Source organism: Rhinopithecus bieti, unplaced genomic scaffold (genome assembly GCF_001698545.2).
Source record: "Rhinopithecus bieti isolate Rb0 unplaced genomic scaffold, ASM169854v2 scaffold_2915, whole genome shotgun sequence".
Classification (NCBI taxonomy): Eukaryota; Metazoa; Chordata; class Mammalia; order Primates; family Cercopithecidae; genus Rhinopithecus; species Rhinopithecus bieti.
Genome location: NW_016803881.1, coordinates 857609 through 873600, shown reverse-complemented (window position 1 = coordinate 873600; position 15992 = coordinate 857609). Strand labels below are relative to the sequence as shown.

Sequence of the window (15992 nt, the reverse complement as noted above, 5' to 3'; positions counted from 1 at the left end):
GAGGGAGAGGGGGAGGGTGGGAGGGCCAGAAGGAAGGAAAAGAAGGAACCCAGGTTCCCAATTGGCAGCAGTACCCACTTCCAACCCCTACGTTGCCACTTCCACCTCGGCAGGAAAGTTGCCCCTTCTCCAGCCATCCAGGGCACCTGTACTCTTTCACTGGGGATGGAGCTGGGCACCGGTTCAGGCATCGGAGGGGTGGTGCAGGGAACCCGCCCCTTCACCTCTTGCCCCTGGCACGGGGCGGTGACTCCAGAGCTGGGAGCCTGGCAGCGTCCTCACGCCGGGAAGGCAGGCGCCCCCCTGCGGGCGGCCCGAGCCCTGGGCCCCCTTCCCCCGGGAGTTGCTCAAGACGCCGGGTGACTCCTCCCCGGGGACCCTCCCCTTCTGGGAGGCGTCACTCTCCTCACCCCTGGGTCCGGACCCCCGGCGGCTTCTCGCGCGCGACCCAAGCGGGAGACAAGTCGCGGCCACCTGCTCCGGAGCTGGGGAGCCCGGGCGCCGGGCGCCGTCCGCCCGCGCGTCGGTTCATGTGCCCTGGGCCCCATGGAGCTGCGGGTCAGCAACGCCAGCTGCGAGAACGGTGCGTACGGCAGGGCTGGGGACCAGGCAGGCTCCGCGCTTCGCGCCCTCCCCTCGTTGCCACCCCTCTCCCTCGCATCCTCTCCTCCCAAGGGGGCCAAAGCTGGGGAGGGGGAGGGCCAGCACGAGGTGGCTCCCACCCAGCTTTGAAGATCAGGGTTCTGGCTGAGACTTCACTTTCATCTTCGCAGCTGGGGTGGCTGAGAGGAGGCAGGGAAGGAAAGGATGTCCCTGGGTTGAGATGGGGGGGTTAGTTGGGGCAGGCATTTTGTCGACAGCAGACACTCTGAGAGGTAGGGGTGGGGGATTCTGTGCTTTTAATGTATAGTTGCTTCAGGTTTTAGTACCTGCGCAGTTGGGCTTTCTCTTTGGGTCAATGGGAGGACTCCGCAGGATGATCTTGTCTTTGGAAAAGAAAGAGAAAGAACTACAGGAAGGGGTAAAGAAAGCCCGTTGGCTTCCTATTGCGTTCTGATCATAAAGCAGGTAGTGGACTAGGCCCTTTACCTGCATTATCTCACTGAATCCTCTAGAAGGTAGGTAGGTATTATTATTTTACTATCTTGCTATCCCCATTCTAAAGATCCAGAAACTGAGGCTCTGAACAGCTAATAATTTGCTCAAGGTAATACAGTAAGGAAATGGAATATAGATCCAGGGCTAGTGGACAGTAAGACCTCGACTCCTTCCTTGGTGTGGCTCCACTTTCCTACCTTGTCTTGGAACTGCAGACTGTGAGATATCCCTGTTTCTCTAACCTCTTCCCTTCTACAGTGAAGCTTTCAAAGCCAGCCCATTAGGTGTCTGACTTTGGTTTCCTGAATAAGGCAGGCCATTTTCATCCTCACCTTTTCTCTGGGCCAGAATGTGTTCCCCAGTCCTAGCATATTCCGGAAGGGATGACAGGAATCGGCCTATGCTCAGAATTGGATTACTTTGGCCATCAGCCCTCTGTCTTCTACTTTTCACTGCAGTGGGAGAATTTGACTCAATGGAGGGTGCTGAGCCCTTGGGTGCTGCAGGCTTTACTGTGATAGCCAAGTCCATCCACAGAGGGTTCTTTGGCTCCACCTGCTAGAGGTGTACCTTCAGGGAGCAGGGGAAGGGCGTGGGGATGAGTTTGGTCTTCCTCTCAGGAGTCACCTCCCCTAACCCATGTCATCCCAGGCTCTGGCTCATTTCCTGGGCCCAGGGAACTCCCCAGATTCAGCTCTTAGGCAAGGAAGCCTGAGCTGGAGAAACAGGAATGAGCAGCACAGAACAAGTCTGATTAGGGACTGAGATGCCTCTTGTCTCATCTTCCCTTGATTGTGACACGGGTTTTGGAAAGAGAGATCTCACACTGCAAAAGACACATGAATGTGCCCTAGTGGGTGCCGGATCCAGATCTTTCACCAGATGTTGGGGTGACCTCAGCAAGCCCTTCCCCTTCTCAGTTTCCCCAGCTGAAAATAAGAATTTAGGCTGCTTTCTAAGGGCTCTTCAAGCTCTGTTATTCATGGGTCTGTGTCATGGAAGAAAGGTCAACATTGCCCTTAGTCTGTTCCACCAAGATGCCACTCTGCACTGCAGATGTGCCAGAGCCAGAGCTGCTTGACCATGGACCTGGGGTCCCTTCCAGGCACTGGCTGGGAGTTCTAGGTTGGTGGGAGGGATAGTTGGTTAAGGCTTACATCCTTGGCATAGGGACCTGGGCCTTGGTGACACACAGCTTGAAAAAGGCTACCTCCAGAGGTCACAAACTCAGATGCCTACAAAGGCCAAGCACATGCCAGAAATTACTGAAAGGAGCCAGATAAGACTCTTGGGGAACTGCAGAAAGTATGTCCTGTTTTAGGGGCAACACTGCCCAGCTGCAGCCAGTGGTTGCCTTAGAAGAGGGCGCAATATGGTGAGCAGGCCTGATTTTTCACCGTAGCCTCACACCTGAATTTTCATGGAAAATCTCCCAATTTTTAAATGTCAATGCCTCTTAGGGCCAGGCACGGTGGCTCACGTCTGTGATCCCAGTGCTTTGGGAGGCTAAGGCAGGAGGATAGCTTGAGGCTAGGAGGTCAAGACCACCCTGGGCAACACAGTGAGACCCCCCATCTCTACCCAAAAAACAAAAACAAAAACAAACAAAAAGCCTCTTAGGAGGCCAGATGCTACCTGCTTTATTGAGGTGTGTGGTGGTTAAGAGCATGGGCTTTGGCATCAGATAAGCTTAGAATCTGACACTGGCTTTACTACTTAGTACCCATGTTTTGGCTTTGGGCAGGTTACTAAACTTATCAGAGCTTTGGTTTCTTCAACTAAAAGCCTAGAAATGATTGTCGTGCCTGTTTTCAAGTGGTCACTAGTGACCCTCCTGGAAAAGCCCAGAGCAGAGGACCATGTGAGTGGTAGCACTGGAGAATTACTGGCTATTCTTTGCAGTTTCATTGAACTTGTGTACTTCTTCTGACTGAGGGTCTGCCCCTTTGCCCATGTTTGTATCTGGCACGTGGTGGTACAAATTTGTTCTGGTCATGCAAAGAAAGCCCCTAGCTAGAGTGAGCACTCACTGAACATTATTATTTTTGGATGGAGGCACAGTATATGCGTATAGCGCTGCAGTAGCAGAAGCACAGGATTTGAAACAGTGGCCAATTCCAATATTTTAAAAGTGTGCAAATGTCCCCAGTGTGACTCTCTCACCATGGTCTTCCCATCCAGGTTCCCTGCTCCACCTCTACTGCTCCTCCCAAGAAGTCCTGTGCCAGATTGTCAGTGACCTCAGCCCTGAGGTGCCCAGCAATGCCACCTTTCACAGCTGGCAAGAAAGGATCAGGCAGAACTATGGCTTCTACATCGGCCTGGGCCTGGCCTTCCTGTCCAGCTTCCTCATCGGCAGCAGCGTCATCCTCAAGAAGAAAGGCCTCCTGCGACTCGTGGCCACGGGAGCCACTAGAGCTGGTAGGTTCCTGGGCCAGGAGAGGATGGGGCACAGGGCAGCTGAACCCTCACAGGGGCCAGGGCTGCAGTCTAAGAGGATGGCCTCAGCGAGATACAAAAGGCTCATTGTCAACCCTGTCTGGAATCCCACCTGCCAACAGGGTTAGGGTTTAGGGTTAAAAAGGAAGGTCTCCAACAGGAGGTCTCAGTTTAGAGAGCCAGCAGGAGGACTTCCTTTAGAATCCAATTTCCTGAGACCTTAATGGTGTGTTTATTAGAGGAGGGAAGGGACAAGTCTCAGTACCAAGAATCAGATACTGCGGGTCTGGTCTTGGTCTTACTTCCTACCAGCGTCATCACAGGCAAGTCACAGCTTCTCTGCAAAATGGAAATAGCTACCTCTGCTGACAGCAATGTCAGACGCTGGTGTGCCCTCACTTGCCATCCGATTGAGCTCCCTACTGGGCTGCCAGAAAATAGTGAGGTCTCTGACCCCAAGGGATTTGCTTGTTTGGGAAATAAGATGTTTTTCTGTGAAACAGTGCTTAAGAAAAGAAATCCTGTACAGAAGGACTCATTCATTTAATCACCATTTATCGCATGCCTGCTGTATGCCAGGGACAATGCTAGACATGGGGATTCAGTGTCTTCATGGAACCTTCAGTCAAGTGGAAGAGACAGATGAGTCAGTAGGCAGTTGTTTTATCATGTGTTAAGTACCATCATGGGGAAAACACAGCCTGCTATGGGGGAATATTTTGGAGGGGTGTGTAAAGCCCAGACTCAGGAGATTAGGGAAGGTTTTTCTAGAAGAGATGATCTCTAAACTGAGACCTAGATGATGAGGAGACAGCAAGGTAAAAGGGGAAAGAGGGAGACAGTGTTCCAGGCAGAAGGGATAACATGTGCAAAGGCTGAGAGGTGAGAGAGCTTGAGTGATATTAGAAATCGAAAGTCATTCAGGATGGCAGGAGCAGGAGGGGTGCGTGGTGAGCGAAGGGCCAGCTCATGAAGGGTCTTGTAAACGGAAGCACAGAGCCTAAGTGCAATTGTTAGGTGACTGAAAGGTTTTAGGCAGGGGAGTGACACAGACTAATTTGCAATTTGAAAAGATCCCCGGTTGCTGGGTGAAGAACGGATGAGGGGACAAGCCTGGAGCCTGGGAGACCAAGTAGGTGAGCGAAAGGACAGAACTTGGGCCCGGAAGATGGAAATGGGAATGGAGACAAGTGGCGGATTCCAGAGCTAGTTTTTGAAGGTAGAGCTTACCAGCTTTGATACAGGTTGGCTTCAAGCAAGGGGGGGCGGAGGAAGGAGTCAAGGATGACTCATGCTTTTGACTTGAGTAACTGGGGAGATGAAGGTGCTATTTCTTGAGATGAAGAGCGTCGAAGGAGGAACAGGTTTATGGGAAGATGATGCATTCAGGTTTGGACATGTTCAATTTAATGTTTCTATGGGATATTGCACTTTGGAAGCAGACTATTAGGGTTCTAATTCTGGCTCCTCAATTCCTGGTGATTCAATTCTGGGCTAGAAAAGTATCCATTTCTATGCCTCAGTTTCCTCATCTATAAAATGGAGATAAGAATAGTACCAGCCTGAAGGGTTATAAGAAAATGCAACATAGTTAGAGTCATACCTAGCACAGAGTAGCACTAGGATTGGCATTACTGTTGTCTCAGTCAGAGGTCCCCACAGTTAGAGGTACTAGTGCAAACACTAGCACTAGTACTGGTATTACTGTTATCTCAGTAGGAGGTTCCCACAGTTAGACGTATAGGTCTAGAGCCCATGTGGGCTGCAAAATGAATAGCTGTAAGGTGCAGGGATGAAGCCGGGAACAATGGTCTTTGCTATTCCACCCTTCACTTCTAGACAAGTGTTGGAAAGGCCAGAGAACTCCCAGAGTGCCAGGGAAATTTCTGCTTGTGCTCAGAGAAGGTATTATCGACCATTCAGAATGACAGCTTCCCTGGAATAGGTTTTTTTCTCCAATCTGCTATTTCAGTATCTTCGGTGATTTCAACCCTTAGAGTAGAATGCTCTCAGAGTTCTTAACATTTACAGGAAATTCTGACCTTTTTAGGAACCCGATGAAAACAAGAAACCTTTTCCTTAGAAAAGTGGGCATTCCCAAAAAGCAACATAAGATTTTTGGATTTGTATGAAACTACCTTAAACCCATCTATCATCATCCATCATTATTGTCATCGTTGTTGCTAATGTTATTGAGTATTGACTATGTGCCAGGTCCTGAACAAAGCAGACACAGTTCCTGGCTTTGCAGAGCTTCCATTTTACTGGGTGAAATGTCATAAAATAAGAAGATCAACTAAAATTATAAACAACAATGCCATGAAAGAGAAGAGCTGCTCAGTAAGAGAACCCCAGCTGGGTGCAGTCACTCACACCTGTAATCCCAGCACTTTGGGAGGCTGAGGTGTCAGGATCATTTGAGTCCAAGAGTTTGAGACCAGTCTGGGCAACATAGCGTGACCCCATCTGTACAGAAAACTTTTTTAAATTAGCCAGGCATGGTGGCATATGACTGTAGTCCCAGCTACTCAGGAGGCTGAGGTGGGAGGATCCCTTGAGCCCAGGAGTTTGAGGCTTCATTTAGTTATGATCGTGCCACTGCACACTCCAGCCTGGGCGACCAAGCGAGACCCTGTAGTGGGGGAGGGAGGGAAGGAAAAAGGTAAGGAAGAAAGGAGGGAGGAGGGAGGGAGGGAAGGAAGAGAGAGAGAAAGGAAAGAAGAAAGGAAGGAAGGAAAGGATGGAGGGAGGCAGGGAGACAGGGAACTCCAACAGGAAATAATAGAAATCAGGGAGTCAGGGATGGCATCGTAGGGGAAGCAACAGTCACACAGCAACCTGTAGAGTGAGTGTAAGTTTAGGCAAATATTAGTAGGAAGAGTATTCTGGATACAGGGAAAGCGTGTGCAAAGGCCTCGAGGCAGAAAAGAGCTCATCGTTTTTGGAGAACTAAGAGAGAGGAGAAGAGTGGCAGGAGATGTGCTTGGACAGGTGAGTAGAGCCAAGACTATGCATGGTCTTGTTTAGGATTCTGGTCTTTATCTTGAGAGCACTCAGAAGCCATTGGTTAGCCATAAGTTGAGGAGGGACATAATCTGATTTGCATTCTTTTTTTTTTTTTTTTTTTTGAGGCATAGTCTCACTCTGTCACCCACGCTAGAGTGCAGTGGCGCCATCTCGGCTCACTGCAATCTACGCCTCCCAAGTTCACGCCATTCTCCTGCCTCAGCCTCCCAAGTATCTGGGACTACAGGCGCCTGCCACCACACCTGGCTAATTTTTTGTATTTTTAGTAGAGATGGGGTTTCACTGTGTTAGCCAGGATGGTCTTGATCTCCTGACCTTGTGATCTGCCTGCCTTGGCCTCCCAAAGTGCTGGGATTACAGGTGTGAGCCACCATGCTCGACCCTGATTTGCATTCTTAAAAGACCACTGGTTAACATGAAAAGAAAAATAGGTTATTAAAGGGTCAAGAGTGGAACTAGAGTAACTATGAAGGAGGCTGTTGCCTCAACCTGGAGCAGGGATGACAGTGCCTTGGTGTAGCGGGTAGCAGTGGAGTGGACACATGCAAGATGCTTTTTGGAGACAGAGTTACCAGTTGCAGAAGGAGAGAGAGGAGTCAAAGAGAAGTTCCCTGGTTTCTGGCTTAAGCAACCGGATAAATGAGAGTGCCACTTACTGTGTTTCATTTGGCAGGTGGGTGGGGAACATTTAAAACCAAGAGCTCCACTTAGGACAGAGATTGAGATTCCTGTGAGAAATCCAAGAGGAGATGTGAAGTAAGCAGTTGGATATATACCTGGACTCAGAAGGAAGGTCCAGGCTACAGATACAGAGGCAACAGATATACATGGTATTTAAAACTTTAGGAACAAATGAACCCACCCAGGAGAAGGCCCAGAACCAAGCCTCAAGGAGCAGCCCTTAGAGGCCGGGAAGTGAGCAGAGAGTTAGGAAAGGTGCCTGAGAACGTGTGGCCAAGTTCCATCCTAACTTTGTGTCCATTCCCTCCACAGTGGACGGAGGCTTCGGCTACCTGAAAGATACAATGTGGTGGGCTGGATTTCTCACCAGTAAGTGGGTTGTTTGCTACTAGTAACAGTGGCCTATTGATAGCAGGGCCAGAGATAAAGGGAGGGGTGGGTGGGGCATTTTTGTCTCTAGTATGGCAAGTGTCCATCTGAGGCCCAGATTCACAGGGGAAAACCTTGACAACCTTTGCAGGGAGAATATCTTACCCTCAAAGCCAGTCTTCATCCATGAAGCGTCTACTCCCCGAGAGGTTTGCACACAGCTGGCAACAAGGAAGGTGTATTTTCTCAACTTCCCTTTAAACATAGCTCTATAGCTCTGTTGGTAGTGGACTCTTGACTTTTACATGGTAGAAGCTGGAACTCCTAGGCCAACTTCCCCCAGTCCACAGGCAGTTAATGTGTTGGCCCACTTAGAACATAGCTGGTCCGTTACTTAAAGTTTGCCCAAATTTGCATACTCCCACATTTCCCCCACTTTCCACCCATCCTCTCCTGCTATCAAACCCTGACTCTTTTAGGTGGAAAATTAACGAGGTTTCTATTTGTAATCCCCCTACATCAAGTTTTGATCCCCATCTCAGCCAGAGCTATCCCAGTGACGATCTCCTTTTAAAGGAGAGACCCAGGTCATTCTCTATCAGCAGAGAGATGGAAAAGACACTTTTCCGATAACCACAGCTATCACATATTGAGGGCTTACCATGTGCTAAACTTTCTAAGTGTTATCCTGTATATTAACTCAGGAGTTTACAAATTGGAAAACTCGGATGGAGAGAAAAGACTTGCCCCTTGGGAACGTCAGATTTTTCTTTTCTTTTCTTTTTTTTTCTTTTTGAGATGGAGTTTCACCTTTGTTGCCCAGGCTGGAGTGCAATGGCAAAATCTCAGCTCACCACAACCTCCACCTCCAGGTTCAAGTGATTCTCCTACCTCAGCCTCTCAAGTAGCTGGGATTACAGGCATGCGCCACCATGCCCGGCTAATTTTTTTTTTTTTTTTTAGTAGAGATGGGGGTTTCTCCATGTTGGTCAGGCTGGTCTCGAACTCCCAACCTCAGGTCATCCGCCTGCCTCGGCCTCCAAAAGTGCTGGGATTACAGGCGTGAGCCACCACGCCCAGCCAGGAATGTCAGATTTTTCTAATCACCTGCTTGTAGTTCTAGACTCCTCACAATTCTCCTGGAAAAGAGGGGTCCATGGACCAATTGGTACCTGGAGAATCAATAATTGTAACTGTTTCTGCCTTTGATAATTAACACTTCCTAGAATTTAAATTAAAGATCTAGTGCAAAATACTGGCAGTCCCTGAGACAAATTTGTGCCTGGACTAGAAGCCACGAGGCCTAAAGAACAAGAGGGCTTCTACCCCATAAGCATGTCACGTGACCTTGGGCTCAGGGCCTTAGCTTCACCATCTTCAAAATGGAAGGATCCGATCTGGATAGATTGGGACTGACGTTTGATCAGACTCTCCAGGGAGAGAGCGTACGGATCAGGATTTTAAGGAATGCTGGTCTGGGATTCTCCAGCTGGTTGCACACGGAATGATTCGTCTGGAACAGAGATGGTGCTTCTGTGCCATGCTAGCCTCTTTTCTGTCTTCATTTCCTAGTGGCTGCTGGAGAAGTTGCCAACTTTGGAGCCTATGCATTTGCACCTGCAACAGTCGTCACGCCTCTGGGAGCACTGAGTGTCCTCATAAGGTTATTGTCCCCTCTCTAGCCCTCTCTTATTCTGTTTCGTTTTCAGTTTGTTGAGGCCTGGAATTGCCAAGTGGGATCGACTGCCAGTTGGCAATCAGGGACCTGGGTTGGTCTCAGCCTCCAGAAAGAGGCAGTGTGCTGTTCAGAGCTATAGACCCTGGGAATGTTTGCTGCCACTTGCCCCAGCATCCCCTTGACTGACTGGGTAATAGAGAGGCAGGCCAAGCCCAAACCAGTTGGAAGGGCTTCCACCATCAACAGGCTGAACGGTGCATGCCAGTATTTTGGTGCTGCAATTAGATGCAGCATACAAGTTAAGAGCATGTGCTCCGGATTAACGCTGCCTTAGTTCTAATCCTCGCTCTGCCACTTAGTAGTTTTGTTACCATAGGCAAGTCGTGTAAGCCACTTAGTCACTCAAAGCCTCATTTTTCCCATCTGCAAAATGAGGATGCCAATAATACCTACTGGAGGCATTGTTCTGAGGATTGAATGAGATAATGCACAGAAAATGCATAGTACAGAGCTGGTACCAAACAATAACCACGGCTGTCACATAGTGAGAGCTTAGTATGTGCTGAACAGTCTGAATGTATCCTGCGTATTAACTCATTTAATCCTCACAGCATCCCTAGCTGAGCCCAACAGAGGTTAAGCAACTTGGCCAAAGTCACCAGGTTCTAAGAGGTCAGGCAGGATTCTAACCCAGGCAGTCTTAATTCGAAAGTCAGTGGGCTTCATTGCTATGCCACGTTGCCTCTCAAGTAAACACTCAACAAATGTTTGATAGTTTTAAAAATAATTGACACTAAATGTCTGTGCTTCCCACTGCCCCCTGAGCTACAAACACAGAGCCAGCTCCTCTGTGGGGGTCCTGGAGCCCCATCTGAAGGAGACCAACCTTGGCCTAACCTTGGAACGCTGGTAAATCCTAGCACACCACACCCAGTACCCATCATTTGTTTTACTGTCTTGATGAAAATTTTGCAACATTTGCACACTCAAAAACCAAATAGAACTCATGCTGTACAACTGGCCTGACTCATGCTGTATAACTGGCCCAACACAGCTGATGTAGCTGTGATACCATAATTGCATATCCGATTAGTTTGCAAATTCCTACTCCGGGGAAGCTGGGAGAGCCATGAAATCCTTGTGTGTGACCCCTGCCTGCATGAATAATCTCTTGAATGGGACATTGTGGCCAAAATGTATTTGGTAGTTTCAGAGGAAAGACGGAAGACCGACAAGAGAGCTTAGATATCAATCTCCTCTCTCCTGACAACTTGAAGCAGGATTTTTGAGGCTAATTGTGTCCTGAGACAGCCAATAGGTTTTTACCCTAAACTAATGCCACCTTTGTGAAGAGACAGAAGCATGCCCCTGAGATCATATGAGGCTTGCCCGTGATTTTTTTCCCTTCCTTTCTCGCCTCTGCTGGCTTGGCTCGAGGATGTGAGGGGAATGGAAATCATGGCACCACGGCGCGACAAGGAACTGGAGATAATTTGCCCAGAAATTGAAGACTCAGGGAAGTCACAAGGATCCTCTTCAATGAGGCATAGAAGAAAACCCACGAGCTTTATAATTAGAAAGGACTCGAGCTGAATTCCTGGTTCCACTACTTGCTAGTCATTTGAACTTGCCAAGTCATTTTAACTTCTTTGAGATTCAGTCTTCTCATCTATCAACTGGAGATAGTATATTTCACTTTGCAAAGAATTGTGAGATGCTAGTGAGGTAGACAGGAAGTTCCTAGCACCATACATAGTAGGTAATAAATGCCTAAGATACGGTACCTGTGATTGTCACTGAGGTTGTTTATATTGGCTTATATAAATGAAAGAAATAATAGATTTGTTATGGACGACCCGAGGAGCAGAGCTGGAGCAAAAAATAGAAATTACCAGGAGGCATAGTTTTGGTAAATGATTAGAGCAAATCTACAACAGCCTCATTTGGCTTGTGAAGGGGTGGGCTCTCTGCCACCAGAGGTGTCTATAAGCCAAAGCTGAAAGCCATCTGTTGGCAGTGCTAAGAGAGGATGTGTCCATTGGGCAGGCAGTGTGACAAGAGCATTTTGAAGTGTTCTTCCAACTCTTCTGTTTGGGAATACCTTCAATCTCTAAAATGGTAGAAATTCACCTGCATTTCTATTCCTCCAGCACATATTCTAACACTCCCAGAAATGAGTTTCTATATAAACCATTTTTTTGCCCCCCACCCCCCCAGGAGAACTGAGGGTGGTGGGAAGCACAGACATTTTGTATCAATTATTTTTAAAACTACCAGACATTTGATGAGTGTTTACTTGAGTGGCAACGTGGCATAGCAGTTAAGCCCCCTGACTCTGGAATTAGACTGCTTGGGTTAGAATTCCGGTCTGGCCTCTTAGAACCTGGTGACCCTGGCCAAGTTGCTTAACCTCTCTTGGACTCAGCTAGGGATGTTGTGAGGATTAAATGAGTTAATACATGAGATACATTCAGAATGTTCAGCACATACTGAGCCCTCCATATGTGACAGCTGTGTTTATTCTTTGGTACCAGCTCTATACTGTGCATTTTCTGTGTGTTATCTCATTTAGTTCCTGAGAACAATGCCCCCCCCCATGGATATTATTAGCATCCCCATTTTGCAGACAGGGACAATGAGGCTTAGGGTGGTCACATGACTTGCCCATGGTAACATAAGTTTTTTTGGAAGAAAAACTTCCACGTGAGAGAGTAGTGAGTTCTGATCTGTAGTTCTCTGGGAGTGCTTGCTCAGGCCCAATTTTTCTTTGGGACTCTGGGACACGCATATCGGCTCTAATCCCCTTCTCCCATTTCCATGTGCAGTGCCATCCTCTCCTCATATTTCCTGGGAGAGAGTCTGAACCTGCTGGGGAAGCTGGGCTGCGTGATCTGTGTGGCCGGCAGCACAGTGATGGTGATACATGCCCCTGAGGAAGAGAAGGTCACCACCATCATGGAGATGGCTTCCAAGATGAAAGACACAGGTAGACTCCAAGCCCCCAAAGAGCAGGAAAATACTGGAGGTTGAATGCCCCCCACTGCCCCATAAAAGGTCAGATTGGGCCGAGCGCGGTGGCTCACGCCTGTAATCCCAGCACTTTGGGAGGCCGAGGTGGGCGGATCATGAGGTCCGGAGATTGAGACCATCCTGGCTAACACAGTGAAACCGTGTCTCTACTAAAAATACAAAAAATTAGCCAGGCATGGTGGCAGGTGCCTGTAGTCCCAGCTACTTAGGGGCTGAGGCAGGAGAATGGCATGAACCCGGGAGGCGGAGCTTGCAGTGAACCGAGATGGCGCCACTGTACACCAGCCTGGGCGACAGAGGGAGACTCAGTCTCAAACAAACAAACAAAATTCAGATTGGGTTCTGACCATCTCAGGTGCTGCCACCTAGAGGAGAAGGCAAGCTAAAGAAGAAATGTTAATGGGCTGGTACTTGTTAGCGAGGGAGGCTAGCTTAAAGGCTTCCAGGCCTGGTATGTATGGGTACCGTTAATAAGTGTTTATTATGTGCCAGGCACTGTTATGAATGCTTTATATACATTATCTCACTGAATCCCACAAAACAGCTTTATGAGGATGATCCTATTGTTGGTCCTCTTTTACAAATGGGGAAACTGAGTTCTTGGGGGTTTAACAACCTAACCAAGTTATTAGAAAGTCATGAAGCTGGGACTGGAACCCGTGTTTGTCTGAATCTAGGGCCCATGATCTTAATGCTACCTCCCACTGCCATGAGTCTGGGCCCTAGACACAGCCTGCACCCTCCACAGCTGGGTGATCCTTCTCCCTCTCCTCCTGAAGGGTTCATCGTGTTTGCTGTGCTTCTGCTGGTGTCATGCCTCATCCTCATCTTTGTCATCGCCCCACGTTACGGGCAAAGGAATATCCTCATCTACATCATCATCTGCTCTGTGATCGGGGCCTTCTCCGTGGCTGCTGTCAAGGGGCTGGGCATCACCATCAAGAACTTCTTCCAGGGGCTGCCAGTTGTCAGGCACCCACTCCCCTACATCCTGTCCCTCATCCTGGCACTGTCCCTCAGCACTCAGGTCAACTTCCTCAACAGGGCACTGGACATTTTCAACACCTCCCTAGTGTTCCCCATCTACTACGTGTTCTTCACCACGGTGGTCGTTACCTCGTCCATCATCCTCTTCAAGGAGTGGTACAGCATGTCTGCTGTGGACATTGCGGGCACCCTCTCGGGCTTTGTCACCATCATCCTGGGCGTGTTCATGCTGCATGCTTTCAAAGATCTGGACATCAGCTGCTCCAGCTTGCCCCACATGCACAAAAACCCACCCCCTTCTCCCGCTCCAGAACCCACTGTCATTAGACTGGAAGACAAGAACGTCCTTGTGGACAATATAGAACTCGCCAGCACCTCATCGCCAGAAGAGAAACCCAAAGTATTTATAATCCATTCTTGAAGCTTGGAATATGTGAGTGAGAGGATGAGCCCAGTGGTACAGCCTGACCTCCCAATTTCAAAACCACCTGGTTATTTTCCAGTGCAACTGTTACCAATGGGCTCTCTTTTCTTGAGAAGTTCATTTATACCTCATCACTGTTTCCAGGAGAAACATCTCTACCCAAATAGCAATGGTGGCAGAACTTCCTGGAAACAGACTCAGTGACCAAATACCCAAGTTTACATCAGTGCCTGCAGGTCCCCTGGACCTCCCTTCTCCTTCATTCTTTCGGTGCCGTCTCTATGCCATTGGGAAGAAGGTGGAATCTGACCCATTGAATGTAGCACAGTCCAAGGAGTTCACTGAGATATTGGTCATTGGGAGTTCCTTTACACCAATTCTCCTCCTGAGACGGAATCTCCGTTGTTGTTGTTGTTGTTGTTGTTGTTGTTTAGCCCAAGGATGACATAGAGCTGGCTCCCAGAGGCCCAAAGGGCTATTGGCCATGCCTCCCTATCTAGAGCTGACAGGGACACGACCAATGTAAAATATCCTGTTGCTCCTGTCACTTCCTCTTTGGAGGCAGAAGCAAGACCTCAGCTGACCTTCTTACTGTGAAAGCCACTTGATGTCTCAGGGAAAAATGTCAACCAGCTCATTCCCCGAGCACTCCAGCCTGGCAGTCAGCACCTCGGTATCCACCCAGTCCATCCCACCATCACCCCTTCCCCCTCTACTTACATCCTAAGGAGTCAGTCACTGAGACATAAAGGCAGTAATCGCAGAACTGGAAACAAAACAATAATAGAACCACAGCCAAACTCTGGTGGCCAAACCCAGTGTTTTCATTTTGTCTTACTCTGAAAAAAGAACAGCAAATTCACTGCTTCAAAGTGGCCTGGCTGCCAAGCTAGAATTTGGCAGAATGCACTTTTCTATTCCTCAAGGAGTCAACCAACTTATGATCTGGGGAGGTGGGAAGAGGATGAGGAGCAAAGTTGGGATGTGGCAGAAGACAGTCCCAGGCTGTCTGGATACTAGGGGCTAACTTTTTTGTTGACTCTGGTGCTCATCCAGGAACTTAGAAGAAAAGAACTCAGGGGTAATTTCTGGGCTGCAGCCTTAAAGGCTTGGACAGTGGGATCAGCTGTGAATCTCAATGGCCAAGTGGAGGTGCAGACTTGGCATGGGATGCATTCTAGCTGCTGACCAGATTGCCACCGAGTCCCCCACTCCACTGATGAGCTGTCACACTGGGAAGTAGCATGCCCTGACTGTTCCAACACCACCTGCTATGGGGAGTACCTTTGGTCCCTTCACATTTGGCCAGAGGCATACAAAAAACCAGAGCAGCTGGAGAGAGAGATAATTACTATTCCTTCCCTTCCCATCTCTTTTCTAGCTGCAAGAGTGCGGGGGTTGGAGAAGAACCATTAGAAAGGGAAATTAGTGGGCTGGTATATCTGGAAAGAGGGAAGACTTTGATCCTCAGCCCCAAGGTTGATGCAGGGCCTCCCCGGTGTGACTCTACCTGCACTCTATGTTTCTATCCTGTGCCCTAAGTGGGCCAAGCCCAGGTAAATTCCTGCTGGCCTTGGAGCTCCAAGGTTTGGCTGACCAGCAGACTGGCTCCTGACTCTTCAGCCTCAAATCCCCAGTTTTTGATGAATGTGGATTTCCGTCTGTAATTAAAAGCAATGCAACAACTTGGATCTTGAGAATGGCAGTAAACTGAGGGCCCTTAGAGTGTGGTCTGCAGGATCAAGAATAAAGATTTCAGATTATATTTATTTGATACTTGTGTCTTGACCTTCCTTGAGCATTGAGTGATTAAACTGGTTTTTCCAGTGCTGGAAGGACAGTCTCCAATCTCTGAATGAATGTGACTGCCAATAAAGCCCCTACCGTGTCTTTGATAGTTAACACCCTTGGTAGAGTGGGAAAGATAGTTTTCGAAATGGAGTCAGTTGAAGACAACTCATCCCTAGTTAACACCTGAGCCCTTACCAGGCATAGTAGGTGCTTCCTGTGAATTCTCTCTTTAACTCCTCACAAATCCTCAAGTTGGATATGTTTTTATTCCCATTTATAGATGAGGAAAGGAACTCAAAGAGGTTAAATAATTGCCCAAGGTCACACAGCCAGGAAGAGCAAAGTCAATATCTGGTTCAACCACCAGGCATCATGCATCTCTCCAAGACTAACCTTGCTCCCAATTGTATAATTTGTTTTGTTTTTTTGTGTTTTGAGACAGGGTCTGGCTGTGTCCCCCAGGCTGGA

The 15992-nt window shown here is 48.5% G+C and overlaps 1 protein-coding gene across 1 annotated transcript in view; it reads left to right on the top strand.

Annotated features, from left to right (window-relative positions):
• Positions 1-15507, top strand: part of NIPAL4 (NIPA like domain containing 4) — a 29008-nt gene extending 13501 nt beyond the window's left edge. Inside the window, 8 exon segments of the mRNA XM_017856625.1 lie at positions 257-424; positions 426-500; positions 502-583; positions 3280-3519; positions 7558-7614; positions 9187-9277; positions 12118-12278; positions 13102-15507. Of these exon segments, the coding sequence (XP_017712114.1) occupies positions 257-424; positions 426-500; positions 502-583; positions 3280-3519; positions 7558-7614; positions 9187-9277; positions 12118-12278; positions 13102-13730 (1503 nt within the window). The 3' untranslated portion in view covers positions 13731-15507.
• The last annotated feature ends 485 nt before the right edge of the window (positions 15508-15992 follow it).